Source organism: Mastomys coucha, unplaced genomic scaffold (genome assembly GCF_008632895.1).
Source record: "Mastomys coucha isolate ucsf_1 unplaced genomic scaffold, UCSF_Mcou_1 pScaffold7, whole genome shotgun sequence".
In the NCBI taxonomy this organism is placed as follows: domain Eukaryota; kingdom Metazoa; phylum Chordata; class Mammalia; order Rodentia; family Muridae; genus Mastomys; species Mastomys coucha.
The window spans coordinates 83,299,098-83,319,693 of record NW_022196913.1 but is presented as its reverse complement, the minus strand read 5'-3'; the positions used below and the strand labels follow the sequence as shown (position 1 = coordinate 83,319,693).

At 35.4% G+C, this 20,596-nt stretch overlaps 1 protein-coding gene across 9 annotated transcripts in view; it reads right to left on the bottom strand.

Moving 5' to 3' along the window:
* Positions 1-20,596, bottom strand: part of Pkhd1l1 (PKHD1 like 1) — a 165,167-nt gene that overhangs the window by 40,829 nt on the left and 103,742 nt on the right. For all 9 annotated transcript variants that reach the window (XR_004115089.1, XR_004115088.1, XM_031358649.1 and 6 more), the window contains 13 exons: positions 19,182-19,333; positions 17,838-17,997; positions 16,939-17,110; positions 15,882-15,970; positions 15,250-15,398; positions 13,457-13,586; positions 12,085-12,203; positions 11,151-11,280; positions 9,485-9,658; positions 7,500-7,603; positions 5,487-5,616; positions 4,230-4,351; positions 3,756-3,846 (listed from right to left, as the gene is read on the bottom strand). Coding sequence is in view for 7 of the 9 variants with exons in the window: in XM_031358649.1 (XP_031214509.1) it covers positions 3,756-3,846; positions 4,230-4,351; positions 5,487-5,616; positions 7,500-7,603; positions 9,485-9,658; positions 11,151-11,280; positions 12,085-12,203; positions 13,457-13,586; positions 15,250-15,398; positions 15,882-15,970; positions 16,939-17,110; positions 17,838-17,997; positions 19,182-19,333 (1,722 nt within the window). In the remaining 2 variants the exon portion in view is untranslated. The remainder of the gene's footprint in view (positions 1-3,755; positions 3,847-4,229; positions 4,352-5,486; positions 5,617-7,499; positions 7,604-9,484; positions 9,659-11,150; positions 11,281-12,084; positions 12,204-13,456; positions 13,587-15,249; positions 15,399-15,881; positions 15,971-16,938; positions 17,111-17,837; positions 17,998-19,181; positions 19,334-20,596) is intronic.

Sequence of the window (20,596 nt, the reverse complement as noted above, 5' to 3'; positions counted from 1 at the left end):
TGAGCCTCCTGGCTGGTCCCACTTAAGAGTCATTTTCTTTCTTTTTTTGTTTGTTTTTCGAGACAGGTTTTTTTTCTGTGTAGCCCTGGCTGTCCTGGAACTCACTCTGTAAACCAGGCTGGCCTTGAACTCAGAAATTCACCTGCCTCAGCCTCCCAAGTTTCTTAGAAGGGCTGTTACTGAACACCTGATTCAAAATAACATTTCAGTCCACTTCCATTAGAAATCACTTCCATTTTTACCACTTGATACTTTATAAGTTCTTCTCTCCTGTTAGAATGTTAGCTTAAGGAGAGAAGGCATGTCTGCCTCATTCATTACCAAATTCAGAGATAGTGTTCCTTAAATGTAATTTGGATTAATGTATACATGACCTTGGGAAAGCTGTTTCATCTTAAAACCCCAGGTTCCATGTATGTAAACAGTTTTAATCTCTGATTCAGAGTTATCTTAAAAACAAACTAAATAAAGCAAACAAGATAGCTTATAAATTCTCTCAATTAAAAAAGAAACACTATACTTACTACTGATATACTACATAATTGAAGATTTTAATGGAAGTGATAGTTAAGTCCAAATTGGATCAATGACCTAACTATATGGAAAAAACAGTATGTACCCAAGCAGCATCCTCCCTAACTTGTGTTTAGGATGCTGGCTCATTAAGGTCTGCCCATATCTGATTCCTCCTATCTTCCGTTCACTTTCCTTATTCCTAATCCTTTGAATTTTACCTTTTATTTCTGGTCTTTCTGGGCATGGCTTGAATTTGTTTCCCCAAAAGAATCTGTTCACATTTTTTGTTTCTACATAATGAAACCCTTCGGAAGAGATAGCCCCTTTGCCTGGAATTTAGTTCATCCCTGGGAAGGACTGGAGAAAGTGACAAGCATTCTAGGAACTTAAACCCCTTGTTATTTTGATGTTTTATATTTCTATTGCTATAAATATATTAAAAAATCTTTTTAAGTTTTGCCGATTCCTGTCATCTGAAAATTTTGTTTCACTTTATTGATGTGGTTGTTTTCCGTGAATGTATATCTATGTACCACTTGTGTACCTGGTGTCCACAAAAGCTGGAAAAGGGTATCAGATGCTCTGAAACTGGAGTTAAAAACAGTTGTGAGGGCCTGGGAACCAGAGCCCTTAGAAGAGCAGATTGTAGATTTACAATCTCATTTAATGATACCAACAGTCAGTGAAAAGTATATTTATGTATCATTATTTAAATATTTAAATCCAAGGATTATATTTTGATTTTGTGAAAAAAGCTATAAGAAAAAGTTTATAGAAATTTCAGAAAAATTATAGATTTATGTTTTTTTCACATGTCAAAGAAATGCTGCTTGAAGCTGTTGGAGATTTAAATCTCTAATTAGACCATATACCAGGAATTAGTTAAATCTTTTGATATAGTTGTTTATCTCTTCAAAAGTATTTTTAGGCAAGGAAAAAAAAGGCTTGAATTAAATTTTTAATAGATAAAAATGATTTCTATAATTTTTTTTGGGGGGGGGGTTTGAGACAGAGTTTCTCTGTATAGCCCTGACTGGCCTGGAGCTCACTCTGTAGACCAGGCTGGCCTTGAACTCAGAAATCTGCCTGCCTCTGCCTCCCAAATGCTGGGATTAAAGGCATGCACCACCACTGCCCGGCTGATTTCTATAATCTTAAGTATAGATAACTCATTAACTAGAGTATCTAGCAGAGAAGCTGAACTTCATGGTAAATATATAATTTCCTCTTAAAGCTGTAATAAATTATGCTCCAGTGAAACAAAGGGAACACTAAATGGAATTCATAATCTCATATAAGGTCCATTTTAAAAATAAACTTTAAGTTTCTTTAGGTTGAAGAAGAATCTCCCAGCCCCCCGTGTGTCTGTCTGTCTCTCTTTTTCTCCCTCTCTCTCATGTGCATGTGTATGGGTTTGAACATTTCCATGTGTTGGTGGATGTGTGTGTGTGCCTGGGAGCATATGTGTATGTGTGGGGCGGTCAGTGGGTGACATTGGCCATCTCTCACTTGAATGCACAACTTGCTAATTTTAACAGATTAACTATCTTTCTTTTTTTCTTTCTTTTTTATTGGATATTTTCTTTATTTACATTTCAAATTTTATCCCCTTTCTTTAACTATCTTTCTTATAGCATCCCTTCTCTGTGGATGTTAGGAATCTGAACTCTGGTCCTCATCCTTGTGTGTCAAGTGTTTTAATCTCTAATCTAATTTTCCAATTCTTATTTTCCTTTATGATCTGGTAATAATTTATGTACATTCTTAAAACATAAAGGAACTATAAAATTATGTCATAATGAATGTCAATCACATCACTCTCTTGCTTACACCTTCCATAATTTTTCTTTGTTTAGTACAAAATTTGTTTATATAAATTCAAATACCATACTCATTTTCATTTTCTTTCCTTCACAAAACATTATACTCAAACAATAATGAAAAAAGTCTATATTTTTCAGCACCTTGCACACTCATCACTTGCAAATATCCTGAAAATTTCTGCATAATTTTCAGCTTATTTTTCAAAGTTGCTTGTGTTCTAATGTTTGTCTTTTTTCTATATTTCTAACTGTTAAGGAACACAAGATGACTTGTAGAGTTGCATGCCTGTCTAGCTGCTGGAGTGTGGAGTGCAGCCACAAAGCCAGCTCGAGGGAGGCAGAACACAGTCTGTGAGGGGAGTCCCAGCTACTGTTTTCCAAGGTGAGAAACAGTGAGGTCTGGGACTAATGCTGTGGTTCCCATTCTCCCATGTACCCAGACACTCCTGGGACTGCAGGGGAGTTGGGAACGGTGGTCCGCGGGTCCTCGATCCACGAGCCCAGGACAGGGCAGAATCCAGTTTGGTTCTGTGAGAACACGGAGGCACTAGAAGAGAGAAGGCCTTCTCCAGGAGATTCAGGCGGGGTTCTTGATAAGCCATCTTTACAGATGGAAAGACACCTATTAGCTATGTTTCCAGAAATGGGTACTCCAAGTAAATGAACACCTGATGTTAGTAGACGTTGTCAGATTTCTTATGCAGGGGCCATTTTTAATCAGAAATATGTAAACATTCCCGAGTCCTTTCAAGCTCATCAAAATAATATTTGATTAGTTCTTGATTTTTCATGTATGCAGGGAAGCGATGTATATGAAGAGTATGTCCTTTGGAATTTTCATGCATGTGGCGTTTAATAGCTAATTATTGGGTATTCTAGATCAGGAGGAAACACAGTATCATATCCCCAGAGGCATGTATCGACATGTGTAGAGATGGTGGTTTGGATAAAGCAGCAGTGGGACAAGGTTCTCACTCTACTAATACCCACTGAATCAAGAATTGAAACAGCCATTGGAATTTGGGGACAATAACATTAGAAAATAAAAGTTGTCTTAAAAGTGGATCTGAGAGTTGTAGCTATAACTCAGTGATAGAGCACTTGCCTGGGGTTCACAAGATCCTGCATCCATCCCTAGTGAGACTCTCTCTCCCTCTCTCTCTCTCTCTCTCTCTCTCTCTCTCTCTCTCTCTCTCTCTCTCTCTCTCTCTCATACACACACACACACACACACACACACACACACACACCAAGTGGATCTATCTGTTAGACTGGATGGTTTTTAATCCATGTCCCTTGTGTTAGACTTTAAAAGGAGTCAATACTGTACATCAGAATGACAAGTGATAATCATTCATTTTCATGACTTGGACAAGTCTTTCAATCGTTTTGGAAATTCTATGTGAAAGGACTCACTTGAGCATGGTTCACCATCAATGCGGTATCCCACTCTTCCAAATCCAGCAACTATGTTATTTTGTAAGACTGTATTGGTCCCTCTGTTTATCTGGCACAGTAACAAATAAGATGCTTAGGGTTAGTCTAGTCACACTTATGCAAGCAGTATAAGTATTTGACAACATATAGGAAAATCCTTATTATTTTGCTTTAATTATGATAACTCAGCCTATTCAAATTCATATCGTAAATGTAAGCACACTATGTGTTTCCCGTCGAAGTGCTTTATATACTAGTTCTGTACCACTAAGTTAAAACTCTAGTCTCATAGTAAGCCATTTTTTTAAGAGTTCATTAATTTCTTTAACTTCTTAGCTTTATCAGATCATCAGTACCTATGGAAGAAATCTTATTAAAATTTGAGAGTTACAACTTTCACAGAATTGATGTTTATGTTATAATTATTCAAAACTATGAAGGTGTGCTTTTTACCTCAATTGCTGCATGCCAAAGTGTAGAACTCAAGTCTTTTCTGTTCTGGTAGGTTCCTGGCCAAACTGAAAGGGTGACCAAATTTCCACGTACTCTGTTGGCATCCCCCCATATTCTTATACCTGTTTTTTTTAAAAAAAGACAGCAAAAGACATGTTCATTTTATAATTGATACTATGGATGATGTCTTTCATTGTTTCTGTAAAATTATTTTCTTTCTAGTATGAGACTTGAAAGGGTCCCCTGACCCCTTTGGTAGTGAACTCCTTTTATAAAGGACTAGCTAAATTGGAGTCTTCTAAATACTTGTTAAATTTGTTGCCTTTTGGGTGTCACCTCAGATTTTAATAAATATATGCATAGCATTTGTGTACATTAAATGACCTTGTCGTATACTTTATATGGTAGAATACTGAATGAAAAAACATACTCACATTATATATAATTTTTAATTAAAATGACCTTACTTTTGGATAATCTTTATGATTGTCAAGTGAGGAGTATCCTAAAAGTCACAACTATTCAGCAGACTCAGTGGCTCAGTGGGTAAAGTTGCTTGCCTCAAAGCCTGGCTACCTAAGTTCCATTCTTGGAACCTACATAGTAATGGAAAGAGTAAAAAGACTTCATAAATTTGTCCTCTGACCTCCACATGTATGGTATGGCATGGATGCCTTCTTTCATATACACAGGATAAATAAATAAATACATATAATATGTGTCATAAGGTCATAGTAATTAAAATTTTTAGACCATTTGATTTTATGTTTATGAGTGTTTTGCTGTATGCATGGATATGCACCACATATATGTCTGGTGCCTGCAGAAGTCAGAGGAGGGTATCAGATCTCTTGGATTTGGATGGTTGTAAGTCACCACATTGGTTCTAGGAGTCTAAGGGCTCTCTGCTAGAGCAACAAATGCTTTTAACCACGAGTCATAGTAGTTGAAATGATTAGTGATTAGATAACTCATTAGGTTCAGGTCTATACTGTTTGATAGTACAGCCACATGTGGCTATTTGAATGGAAATTAAATTTAATTAAGTAAAATTAAGATAGGAATTCAGTTCCACAGTTGCATAAGCCACAATTCAGAAGTTCTTAGCCACATATGGCTTAGTGCTTGTCTTATTGGACAGCACAGACAGACCACTTCCACCCTCACAGAAAAGTCAACTAAACAGCCTTGTCATAGATTTCATGGTAAGATTACCTCTGAAGATGCACTATGTGAGCCACAATATTATTGTGTTACCTTCTCCTACTGTAAAATAGATGATGTTGTCATCTATGTCCACCCCATCAGTCCCAAACACACCAATTGCTGGGGAGAACCCATGATGAAATGCACAGCCTCGAACATAAGACAAGCCATGGTCTTGGATCTAGGGAATAGTTGGGTTAGATGAACATTTTTAATAATAAAATTTAAATACAAATAAAGAAAAATTTTAAATAAGTGATTTTTAGTAAACAAGCCTTGATCATATACACCTTCTTTTTCTTAAAAGAGACGATTTTCCTATAATCTTTTAATCACAGAAGATTTCCATGCCATGGGTTTATGATTAAATAAAGTATAAAACCATATGTACATGTTAAATTGAGATTAAATTTTTGTCAAGGGTTTTCCTGTGTGATTGTATTCCTTTATCATCTTTAAGAAGATAATGTGTTAGAAGTGTTTAATAGTACAGTAAAATTGTTAGTAGCGATTTTTAAAAATTAAATAGTTGTTGGTGGTGGCACAGGCCTTTAATCTCAGCACTCAGGAGGCAGAGGCCAGCAGATCTCTGTGAGACTGAGGCCAGCTTGGTCTACAGAGCAAGTTTTAGGACAGCTAAGACAGCCAAGGTGACACACACACTCAAAACCTTGTCTCAAAAAAAACCAAAACAAACAAAACCTGAACACCTTCAACCTAAATAACACTCCAGGTAAGATTCGTAATTCAAATGTTGATAGTAATGGATATGTCAGAAGTATCAAATTTAAAAACATTTATTTATTTATTTATTTATTTACTCTATCCCTCCCTTATTTGTGTATGCATGTGTGTGTGTGTGCATGTATGCATGTGTGTGCATGTGTGTGTGTGTATGTGTGTGTGTACATGTTCCTATGTTATAGCACATGCATAAAAGTCAGAGGACAGCCTTTTGAAGTCAGTTCTCTCCTTTCACTGTGTACGTTTTGGGGATTGAACTCAGGTTGCTAGTCTTGATGGAAAGCACATACACCTGCTGAGCCATGTTACAGGCTCAAGAGGTAACTTTATTTCTCCTAAGAAATATGCTCTTCCCCATTTCTCTTAACGCTCCAGCCTTCTTAGCATAATTAGTTCCCCGTTTTGCTGGAGATGTGGATGCAGATATTTAGATCTGTTCTAAATAAGCAACACTTACTTAGAATAATTTATTCTTAGTGACTGAAAGGTAAGGCTGATCTGTGATACAGTGTGGCAGGTATGTGTGCTATCCAAGACAGACAGCCTGAGTTCAAACCCCAGGACTAAGATGGTGTAAGGAGAGAACTAAGTCCCAAACACTGCCCTCTGACCTTCATGTGCTATAACATGCACCATTCAATTCTATTGCTTTTCCTATGGCCTTATTGACCTTAAATAAACAAAAATGATTGAAATAATGCTACCGTGAGTCAATTGAAGTTGATGTACAACAGAGCCAAGGACGTTTCCTTATATTAGAAGAAACATTTTTCTACTTGAAGATACAGGTAATATTTAAAATGCGGATATTCTAATTTGAACATATATTAGAACTAAAACACAAATCTTTTTAAGCAATGGAGGTAAAGGATATATGAGTTATGAAAGTTAGTTGTGTTTCTAGTTTAAGTCTGTCATAGGTTTTTAAACCTTTTGGTGATAAATATATAAAAACGTAATATGATAGTGAGAGGGTAAAAGGATGTAGAGACTTTGGGTCTGGACCAATGCTTGCCTTTAGCTGTGTGGTGTATATTATTTGCAGAAATTTATTTAGATAATTTATTTAGTTTTACTTTATACATATTGGTGTTTTGCCTGCATGTATATCTATCTCTATGAGGGTTTCAGATTCCCTGCAACTGGAGTTACAGTGCTGAGCTGGCATATGAGTTCTGGAAATTGAACCAGGTCCTCTGGAAATGCTCTACAATGGTGAGCCATCTCTCCAGCCCCTATTTGTAGGATTTTTTAGAACAAAGATTTTTTTATGCATGAAAGATATTTTATTTGGAACATATAAAAAATTAAAGCACAAACCTGTCCCAGGTTAAGAAATGTCACAGCATATCTTGGATCTGTGCTATCCCTGTAGCCTTCTTGACCACTGTGATAAAATTCCACATTGCTTATTCTTGCATTTCCTAAGGGAGTAGATGATTAAAAGAAAATGTCCTAAAATGAATAAAGTAAAAATACTTGAAAAGATATAAAACTATTCAAGTTCTTCATGCAAATCTTATTTTTCTTTGCTCCTTTACTTCAAATGAAACAATATTTCTTAATCTTTTATCCATTGTTTTTGCTCTTAGATTTTATCTCTTATAGCTTCTTTTCCCTGTAAAGTTATAAAATTTAAATTACATAGGTTTAACATTTATCTAAAATATATATAATGACTGTTTGGAAGATCACAAACCATTGCAATATCTAAGATTCTTTTTTTGTTCTTTCTTTTGTATTATTTGTTTATGATTATATCTAGAGGACAAATTTTCTTCTACTTTAGGGTAATATTGCCTTGCTAAGAAAGCACTTTAGGCATGCATATAATTTATCTGATGTTTCAATCCTGTTACTATAAAGAGCTTTTATTATGAGAATTCTATTTCAGAGACTCTTTTGGCATATGCATTGCCACTCCTCTGTCAGTCAGACTGTCATAGTAACACTGAGGTGCAAGAGATGGAAATGACAGTGTAAATTGGTAATGACAGTGGTAATGATCTATAAGAGATTACTCTGTGACAAGTTCTGAAGATTCTAGAAGTCCCTGAAACTGACTAGATGCGTTAGGCCCCTCTTGATCCAAACTTATATAACCAGGGTTATTTAAAGAATTGACTGATCCTTAATTCCAGAAAAAAACTACAGTAAGTATTTGGATACTAGACAATGAAGACTCAAAAATATTAACTCATTTGTAAAGAATGTATGACTCAAAATGGAAAGGTTACTAAGATAATGGAGCATTTGAGTATCAATGAAGCAAACAATCACAATGGATTAGAGCATAATAAGTATGTTTAAATGCATGGCTTTTATAGGTAATAACTAAACAAAGTTCTTGTTAGACTAGAGATTACTCAGAAAGTTAAATTCTGGACATGACACATGAAGTCCTGATTTCTATCCCCAAGAACTCACATAAAAAGTCATGCATGGTGACTGTGTCTTGATAATTCCAGCACAAGAGGAACCTTGAGAATAACAAGCCAATCAATCTCACCCAAGGTTCAGAGACATTGTCTCAAAAAATAAGGTGAAGAACAGTTGAAGGAGATGTCTGATATTGAACTCTGGCCTCCATATGCACATTGCATATACCTGTGTCTGCACACACGTAAGCATGCCTGTGTGTGCATGCTCATGCACACATGTCTGCACTCACACACAGATACACAGATACCAACAGACAGACACATCCACACCCACACACATCCACACACACCCAAGGAAATACACACAGAGGAGATCATCTTTGAAGTATTCTGGAGAATCAATTCAATAGTCTATATGAGATGAAAATCAAGGTGTTTTTTCAACTCTTCTTCATGATCCATAAAGTTTAATGAAGCTTAAAAAGAAACATTTTCTAGATTACAAATGAGGAAAAAATAACAAAGTTAAAATACTACCAGATAAAACAAGATTGGATAGAATTGGCGTGTTGATGATCACTAGAGGCAATGACAGCATTGGAATTTACTACATTGCTTTTCTCTGTATTTGTTATATTTGAAGTTTTCCTTAAAATAGACACAGGAGATCTTATGATATATTTTCTGTTTGGCTAGAGACAAGTCTGGCTTTCAATTACCTCCATTTCTGGTTTGGTAATTCTTACTGTCTATGAAGATAAAGTAAATAGTTAATAATATTACACTTCAGAGAGTAACACACAGAATATATAATCACACTTGAAGCTCTATTTTTCTGTGTGGTCCTGTGGAGAAGTGAGAATTATAAGTTCAAGAGACTATGTTATATTTCACTTGGAAAAATTGGACTGAATTTATACTAACCTTTAAATGTCATCATGTTTCCAGTGAATGAGCCAACTAGGACCCGTGCACCAAAAGAGTCCTTGGACCAAACAGAGTAATCATCACCAACTATTTTGATGTTCCTACTCAGTATCCCAACATCAGCTGCTAATGTGTAGCTCTGACTTGTTCCAGGGATCCACTGTCTTTCAGCTGCAACCAAAGAAATGTGTCATTGTCAATCTTAGGAAGTATTTATATATTAGTTCCTTTACAATGTACAAGGTAAACAATGTTCTAACACACCGAATGTTGGCACCAATGTATAAACTGATTAGATATACTGCTTAAACAGAGATTAAAGGCAAACTGAAATTAAGGTATTATTTTATTTAGATACTAATGCATCCAAGATATATCATCTATTTAAAATAAAAGATTATTAAAATTAGAAATTAAGCAGTTATTGGTTTCCTCCCTTCTTTTAAACAGTCTTATACTTTTGTAAAATCTGTGGAGCACAATGTGAAAAAGAGGTCCGATATTGGTTTTCCTGAGACTAACTTAATTCAGTCAATATGCTTATTTCCAATTGTGAAAACAACATAACTTTGTTCTTCTTTATGGCTGAAATTTTTTAACATATATACACCATGTTTTCATTATCCATTCTTCTGTTGATGAACACGTAGGCTTGGTTAAGGGCTTAATGTTTACGAATAGTGAATATCTTAAGATAGTATGGGAGGAAAAGATTCAAGGTACATTAGATATGTGTATGAAAACATCCTTATATATCACAGTATCATGTACAATGAATACATGCTAATGAAAATTAAACATGATAGGAACAGACAGGGCTTAAGATTATGTTAAATAAGAGCTACTGTTTAATACTCTTTGAAGGTAGTTTGCAATTACATCAAATTATACATGAAAACATTATTGCAATGCAAATTGGAATGCTAGTTTTAATTTTAATCAGTGAGGAAACACAGAGCTATTTAAAGAATGTTGCTCTAGGCTCTGAGTTGAATTTTCAAGGAATAAATAGTATTTTTTCCCACCTCCTAACCTGGAATGACTCTATGTTCATATGCATGTTGCATATGTACTAGAATTCTATATAAATATATAGTTGTGTATCAGACCCAACATATCTTTTTTTTGTGGTATGTTTATGGACGTTTTGTTTGCATGTATGTCTGAGAACCACATGCATGTATCTCTGTGCATTCAGGGGCCGGAGGAGTGTTAAGTCCACTGAAACTGGAGTTATAGGTGGTTATGAGTCACTGTGTGGATGTTGGGACTCATAACCCAGACTTCTGGGAGAAGTAACCTCAACTGCTGAGCATTCTTTCCAACCTCTGGATAAAAGTTTCTAGAATTCTGCGATAAATCAAGAATTACTTGGAAACAAAGAAAAGAAAAAGGCAGGGACTTGCTCTATAGAATGTTATATAAATGGTCTTTGTTGAATATTTGCTGAATGAGTGAATGAATAGATGAAGAATACATACAGTGAAGGATATTGGGCAGCAAGGCATAAACAGTAGGATCCATGGGTACCACAGCTAGCTCTTCTGGCAAAATATTTGTGAAGTTTAATCAAGGAATTATAATTACAGTGTACATAACTAAAATATGACCATTTCCAGACACTTTAATTATATAGCCGTTTGGCTAAAGAGCAGCCACTTACCAAGGTGAGTGTAGGAAAGGCTATCATTGAGGATGAGAATTTTGTGCCCGTGCAGGATTTTAGCAATCCTTCTGATCTCTGTCTGATGTAAATCATAGCTTGTGGTAGTTATCACAATATCTTCTCCTTCCTTAGGAAAATACGAGTGTCAAATGCAACAGCAATTTTAAAAGTAGGTCTATGGCTCTTAGTAACAATCATTAAACTAAATTCTAAATTTACATCTTAGTAGCAATCAGAGCACTACCTGAAATAATAAACTATACATCTAGATCTCTAACAACAAATATGCCATGTGGATGTTAAGAATTTTACAATATGACGTCCATCTATGTACCATGACATATACATACAACCCCATGCCCACAAACACATGTATGCCATGTCCCCTACCTTCAAACACCTCCACACAGAAACACATACACAATGAATAAATAAAACGTAAAAAAACGTCAAAATTATGAAGTTACTATTTGTATTACACTATTCTCTCATTTAGCATTATTATCTCATAGGCATTAATTAATGTCATTGTGTTTTTTCCCTAAGTGTTAAACATTTAACATCAAAGCTAATAAGTGATAAGGTAACTAAGATAAAAGTAAAATATATTTAAAATAATTCTTCTTTTTTATTTAAAGAATTTACAATTTTCTAATATTTAGAACCAACAATTTTCACATTTTTTCTTTTATTTCTAAGATATCCATGATGCTCTTTATATAGTTTGAAGAATTTTGAACATCACGATTTTTAACTGTTATCAGGTTATCCCTTGCAAACTGGCTGTAAGTTATATATATATATATATATATATATATATATATATATATATACATACTGTCAATTACAGGAAGTAAGCAGAAAACAGGGAAGAAACTGTTTCAAGTAAACTGATGGTATATTCATCTTATAACGTATTTTTGTTTTCTACCTGCCAATCCACAGAATCCACCAGAGATAAGATTTTGGATCCTGCTTCTGCAGTTTCTAACAGTTTAGTTTTATAAACTGAATGTGGAATTCCATGCAGGTCCAGCTCACCAAACACTCCTAAAGGAGAGAAGAATACTTATTTACCATACAGTCCTGAATTAGGGGCTAGTGTGGAATGGGACTACCTACTGATGTATTTCAGCAAGCTATTAAACATTGGAGAATGAATGGAATGAATTGAGGTTGATTGTGTAAAAGTGTTGGCAGTTTGGCCTACTTTTAGGAATATAGACACCATAGTAAATCCAGCATATAAGGAAACATAAATCAGGAGGCTTACTACAACATTATTTTGGAAATAATTAAAAAATGGAATTAATGCAGATGCACATAATGATTAACTATATTTCAATTGTATTAATAGTGGGAGCAGTATTCTAAATAAAGGAGAGTTTTGTTTGTTGACACTAATTGATCTGGATCATATATCCATAATATGTTAGCAAAGAACCAAAAGCTTCTAAGAACAACTGGCATATATATTTTAACCATGTTTTAACACAATGAAAACACAATAGATATTAGAAAAGAAACAGCATATGTAAGACAAATAGATTAAACTGAAAAGATAGAAAGTTGTCACTTAATACTAGTTTTCCTTAAGCTATGAACTGGAAACTTATATGTTTTTAATAATATTTTTCCTTGATGTTGTTTGTAATATTTGTAATAATGTCATTTAAAAAAACATAGAAAACCAAATATCTTTAAGATTGAGTTTGCCTGCGTCTGTACTATAGTAATACGCTTATGTGCCTCCTAAATGAATATGCAACAGTATTAATAAAGGCAGCTGTTAATTATGGTCAAATTAAACTCTTTTAAGACCTTTGCCTTCCAGATTTAAATAGGACTGTGCACAATGCACTGATGCCTCAGGGAAATTAAGCTTAATGGCAGTTGTAAGTGGGTAACAGACTGTAGAGACAACTGAGCCACAGCCTGTTTATGAATACTGAAAATGGAATTAAGTTAGAAAAGAGTCTGTTAGAGGGAAGGCACAAAAGGTGAAAAAGTATTATTGCTCTTTTATATTAAGGAAAGATTATGGAGAAATGATACTGATATGTAGAGCTTTACTAAATTGAGTTTTATAATACCTTATACCTTGATTTGAAATATACACATCTATATCGGTTACTAAATTGTAATGTGACACAATTTAATGTTTTTAAGTTATCCTCCTGCATTTAGTATAAATAAATAACTACAAAAGATTGTGATGCTATACTATCATGCATTAAGTCCTGTGCATTTTGAAGTAGACTAAGAAAAAAGATGTGAGACATGTAGTATGTGATAACACATACCTAAGACCTTTGCCCCTTGATTCGGTCCATCTGGAAAAGCCCATTCTGGGGTAGAATGGTTTCCTCGAAGAACAATTTGTAATTCTCCTTTAAAGGGGTTATCTTCCCAGCCACCAATTAATCTCCCTCCCTACAGTAAAGCAGAAAACTGTTAGTTCTTAAAAAAAAAAAAAAATGAGCAGAAAAAAAACCTCATCTATAAAAGAAAATTAAGAAGTTACTGGAAATCTCTGTAGTAAAAATGGAGGCATTTTGTTAGATCATTCTTGTAAGTGGAACTGACTTTAACCTATTGACCTTAGGACAGATAGTCTGAATGAATTTTTTCAAGGTCAAATTCAGTATCTATTTACTATTAGAATCAGACCAAGAGCTAAGATCTTCTAAGACCTAAGCTAGTGATGTTTGAATACACTGCACTGTATTTGTATACAATAGGTCATACACTAAATATGCTCCTAGCTCTTCTATCACAGCCATACCAATTATGGCCATCACTTCTAATAATAACGGCTGCCATCAGATGCTTGCTGACTAATGTAGACCTAATGTAAGGCTTCATCTGTATTAATTATAAATATTGTCCTTTATACTAAACCAATGAGTTAATATTTTTAGTTTTATTTCACAGGTGAGAAAACTGCTGCTGAAGTGAGAGGTGTCAGACAATATATCCAACATTACCCAATGACTAAACAGAGGAAGATTCACACTAGTTTTATTTTACCGCAAATCTTCACATCTGTCCAAAATTTTATGCTCTTTAAAGCATCAAAATTAGTCTCTGTGCTTTATACTTTCATAAAGAAAGGCTAATTAATTTAATATGGAATTTTATTAATTTTTTGAGAATTCATATGGTGCATTTGGTTTCTACTTACCTTCCACCCCTCTCCCTAGCTCTCATCCCCCCAGATCCGTTCCTGCCTCCCCTCGGCTCCTAACTTCATGGTTTTGTTTTGTTTTGTTTTTCTCATATTTGCAAATAACCCACACAGACCGATTTGTGTTGCTCATATCTTCATGCATATGGGGCCATCTACTGGAGCATGTTAATCTGACCAAGAGTCCATGTTTGGGGAGCTCAAAAGCCCCAGAGGTGAACCCATTATTATTATGCTGCTAATGGACATAGTATCAAACTGCTGTTCATTTATGTCTCTACCCATAGATCATGACTGTAGCTCTCAGATCTCACCAGAGAAGTTTATTTGTGCAACAAATGCTCTCTTCAAACTATCCCTAATAGCTTTTTTTGCTCAGCCACTCTCTTCTTGTAAATTAGCAATAAGGAGGTAAAACAAATAAATTGATTAAGCTGTTACAACCTCAAGACCACCTGTGGTTTATAGAAGAATGGGGGTGATTGTCCCAATAACAGAAACATTCCCTTGGTTACTCTTGATTTTGTAATCCCATCGATGTCCATTCATTTTCACAAAATGCTGTCTTTTTAATAAAATTTTTTGATTATTCTCCCCAGAACACCTAAGAATTTGATATTTGTTGTTGTGAATGCATAATTAATAATTTATCTTTATATAATAATATGTATTTATTTGTGTGATAACTATACAAATATTTTAAAAAGTGCAGAAATACATAGGATGTGTGTGACACATTTTCTGGGCTATGGCAGTGTGTGTGTGTGTATGTGTGTGTGTGTGTGTGTGTGTGTGTGTATACATATATCTACACACTGATTAAATATTTTTCTCATTACCAATTCCACAAATTTTCATGTCAGAAATGAATAGGATTAATATATACATTAGGAGACCTCAAGCTCTTACCTGCACTGATATATAGGTGGCATTTAAAACAACTCTTCTATAAGCGGGGCCTGCTGCTCCCATCTCAGATTTATCTTCAATTTCTAGAACTCCCCAAATAATGAGTCTTTCCATTGGAGGTATATCCATGTCAGCTACAATCCATGTTCCTAAAACACAGTAAGAAGCAGCACACTGACGCTTGTGGCAGAATACTGACAAGCCTAACACCCAGTCTTGCCTTTGAAGTCCATGAATTCTTTCCACGTAATGATCCCTATAGTGCACAGAAGGCATGATATTGTGGCTTCGTTGCCGTTATTAGTGTTCTGTTTTGAAACAGTGTTATGTTTCTGAAGTTGGCCTTGAACTCCTATGCTAAAGCAACACCCTTTTCTTGGTCTTCTGAGCCATAAGGAAGACAGGCACGTGCCACCACACCCAGTCAGTGTTATCATTAATAGGTTTAAATATACAGAAATCCGGAAGATTGTTTCATACCCAGGCACAATAACAAAGCCCATGTCTTTACACTTACTTGCTTTTCTCCAATGTGGGATACTTAAAGATGGAGTCGTAACTACTCCTACATCTGCCCGACTGCAGCATTGACATTCCCTAAATGCTAACATTTTACTTATTTATGTGTTTACCTTCAGGAATAATCACATTTGCTCCTGGGTGAGGTACAGTATAATTGTTCTCTGGGGATGATTGCCAAAAGGACTCATTGGACCAAAAACTGGGGAAAAAAGTAATACTTCCATTAATAATCACCTCTGTATTTAATGAGTAATTCCTTAAGGCACAGCATTATATTATATGTATTAGGAATGGTAGAATATGAAGTTGATATTAAATAATCTTACTAACTAGCCAAGTTAATATGTACAATTAGGAGTATAAAACATATACAAACATAATTTTTCTATTGAGCAAAATAATTTTAAAAATTTGAACATGTTTCTTCTCACTAAATCATTATTTTGATATATGACAGTTTAATTAAACCAATTTAATTTAATTTGAGATATGTCAATTATTCTGTTTTATTATAAGATCTGACCATAGAAAATTTAAAACCAGTGCATCCTGTATCTATCTATGGGTCTCTAGCAAATATTGCTATCTCACAAAGTCCATGCTGAGGAGGTATTTGGGTAGATTCTGTGAACAAATGAACAGGGAACATAATGTCGGACTTGCCCAGAATACAGTGAAGTGATGCTCCGGACAGCAGCAGGGTAGGAGTTTGGGGTAATGCAGAATGAAGACTGTGTTAAATGGAAAGAAACATGGATGGACCACTGGCAAGAGAAGGCCTTACCCTTTTGTAAATATGCTTTCTATAAACTACTTGCTAATGAAAATTTTCCTAAGGGATGTAATTACAAAGTTGATATCTTCTTGCTGGAAATGACTAGTAATGAAATGTAAGAGAGCCATTTACACACTAATTAAAAAGTGATGATTCAAATGGTTAAAAAAATAGAGAGCCATAAAAACTGATAAGATAGAAGGAAAAGAAGTTAGCTGAAAGAATTAAAATCTGTGATCAACTTTCCACAATCATGAGACTCTTAGCAACTTTTACATATAAGTTGTATGAGCTTTCTCTGTTTTTTCCCTGGGGAGTGGATTATAAATTTAGTGAAATATGAGTGTGGATATATCTTGTGAACCAAAATCCACTGAAGAAAGCTTATGTACTTGTAAGTGGCTGGTCGTTTCCTGGGAATTGGTTTTCTTGATGGTGGATGAACTGGAAAGCAGTCTTGAAGAACACAGCAGTAAGCTTGGAAATTAATAATCACATCCTTCACATCAGGATCTAGGGTCCCCGCGATGGGCTGGCTCTGAGGCGGGTCGCTTCTCCCTGACACTGGAGCAAAACCAATATTGTTTTCAGTTAATATGTTAACATGGTGATTGAAGTTCTCAACTGTATACAAAATCATAGCATTTTGGAAATACCATTTACTCAGAAACAGAGAGTAGGCATTGAGAAACTTCACCAAGATAGACAGTATATTGAGATGAAGTATTAAGGAGAATGAAAAATATCTTGACAAACACTAACACCTTAAGGATGTAGAGAGGTAGCTGAGCAGTTAAGAGCATGGGTTACTCTTCCAGAGGACCTAATTTTATTCCCAGCATCCACATGACAGCTCACAACTGTCTATAACTCCTTTTCTGCATGGTACAATATGCATATACAAACAAAACACAAAATAAACATACACACATGCATGAAAAATAAGAATACGTTATATTTTAATTTAAACTTATTTTTAAATAATTTTGTTTTCTAAAAATAATTTTAAAAATGAGTAGTATGTATACCACTTGTCATTTCTATTCATCTCTCATACTATAAAATAAGGTAATCAGGAGCTATCTAATTATATTAGTATTATCTTTAAAAAAACAAGTTTTCTAAATGAAAGGACTTTCTAGAATTAATTTATGTCTAGTATTTTTACTTAACAAATACATATCAAGTTCTGATAACGCAGGCTACAGTATATCATATATTTCTATTGAGAAATTGTTCTCCTTAGATAAATTATTGGGTAAGGCTATCACTCTGTGTAGTGAATACGTACCCAAGTAATAGAGAGTGCTGGTGTTTGCTTCGAGATGCCAGTCACCATTCTTGCTAGAATTCCAATTCAATGGGTGTGAGGAGCCATTCCTCATATCGACAACATTAAACATATCAGGATTTTGAGTGAAGTTATGTGATATAATCACATAGTCTTCTTCCTAAAACATTTACAGAAAAATTTGTGACTTGACTGATGTTAAAATATGCTTCATATTATGACTTACTTTTAGTCTCGTGTTATTAGCTGACGTAGAGTGTTACAACCAAAGTTTGGTTCCAGCTTACCCTTCCACCGGCTTTTATGTTCTGTTTGACATTTTGCAGGTCTATGTCAACAATGGTAGCTCTATCACTGAGGAAAGTAAATACTCTCTCTCCTTTTTCTTTCTCATTCTTTTTTCTCTTTTTACACACACACACAAACACACACACACACACACACACACGCATGTGTATGGGTTCTTCCTTCACACGTACATATTAATATGTAAGTATCATGCATATGTAAATGCTTTTAAAATACCTTCTCTATGGTAGCTTAAGTATTTAGAATAGTGCTAGACAGGGTTTCTGAGCCACACAAATATGTAGTATCAGTAGAAGAATGTAGAAGGGAATGCCTCATCAAGATGCTGACTATACACTGGAGAATTGAGGTCAGAATATGGAACGTCTACAAACTTTTATTTCTTTCCAAAGATATTGCATATTTGCAATATGTAGATAGATAGATATAAAATATTCTATGATGTTCTTTATTTAGTTCATGATACAAGCAAACACATAATACTTGGGACTCAATAAATTAAAGCTATTACCATGGTAACAAGAACAAAAGCAGACAATAATAACATGGAAAAGAATTGCATCCTTAGATTTTGAGTGAGTGGGTCATACAGGGTGCATCGTAGGTCTTTAAAAGACTGATTTGTGAAGTGAAAGCATTCTGGCTAATGGGTTAAGGAAATGGCTCAATGGATAAGAGTGCTTAGTTTGGAATCACAATAACCTGAATTTAACTTCCAAGGCCCCATGAAAAAGCCAGGCGTGACCCACACACCTTTAACTCCATCACATAACAGGGATACCTGAAGCTTTCTCCCTTCAGCCTCGCTCCAGGCTGAATGAGATATCCTGACCCAAGGAGATAAGGTGGAGACTGATAAAGACACAGATGTTCACATCTGTATACACACATGCACACATACCACACACACACAAACTCACAAACATGCACACAGATACACACACACTCACATACACACCTTCAGAAAACAAAGAGATGGGTTTGTGAGGATGACAGTGTAGGCTGCTGTTTTGTTTTCTGTAGCTCTTTCTTTACCTTAAATCCATAGAATGTGGAAGTGTAGGATATGTTGGTCAAGTGTTCCACACCTTTAAAATACCAGTTAATGTGATTTGCGTTTGGAATCAGAGCCATCCACCCTGACATGTGGGTCAGTCGTTTCTTCTGAAAGGGAACAATGCTAGTGCCTGCAGGAAAACAGAAAATAAGCAGCAACCATAAGCTCCACCTTCAAGAAATGCCTGTTTCTGAACAGATGAAAATACAAACACTGGCTCAGTCCGTGGCATTTTATTTTATTTTATTTTATTTTATTTTGGTTTTTTGAGATACGGTTTCCCTGTGTAGCCCTAGCTCTCCTGGAACTCGCTCTGTAGACCAGACTGGCCTTGAACTCAGAGATCTGCCTCCCTCTGCCTCTCAAGGGCTGGGATTAAATATGCGAGCCATCACACTTAGTTTGTTCATGGAATTTCTAAGAAAGGATTCTATTATGTTTAAAATGCCTTTAACCAAATGCTCCTACTGTTTAATATTACATTTAACTGTGGTATAAAATGTCGACTACAGTATTCTAATGGACACAGTTGTACTTTACTATAACACTCTCTGATTATTTGGCTTATAGTGATTACTATCCTTTCATTTTGTAGCTATTTATGTTTTGTAATCATTTAAAATTTTAGTATTTATTTAAAGGAAAACATTCATAAAACCTCAGCTTTAATTTTATTTATTTATTGGTTTATTTATTTATTTTTTAGGGTAGAAATGTAATAATGCCTTTATTCAAATCTAAAATAACCATATTATCATAATAAATGGTAGGGGTGGCACTGAATACTTGTCTCCCCTGAAGATCTTCCATTCACCCTCTGCCTTCTGGTTGTTCTGGGTCAGAGAAGTAAGAAGACGAAAGTAAATCTATTCCTGTAATCACCTCCCCAGAGGAGCATAGGGAGTCTTGGTGGTCTTGTGTCACCTTAGTGAAGAGGGCAGTTTCTATGAGTCAGCCTCCTGAACATAGCACGCTCTGACTCTCTACTGGACATAGCACGTTCTGACTCTCTACTGGACATAGCACGCTCTGACTCTCTACTGGACATAGCACGCTCTGACTCTCTACTGGACACAGCACGCTCTGACTCTCTACTGGACAAAGCACGCTCTGACTCTCTACTGGACACAGCACGCTCTGACTCTCTACTGGACACAGCACGCTCTGGACACAGCACGCTCTGACTCTCTACTGGACACAGCACGCTCTGGACATAGCACGCTCTGACTCTCTACTGGACACAGCACGCTCTGACTCTCTACTGGACATAGCACGCTCTGATTCTCTACTGGACATAGCACGCTCTGACTCTCTACTGGACAAAACACGCTCTGACTCTCTACTGGACACAGCACGCTCTGACTCTCTACTGGACACAGCACGCTCTGACTCT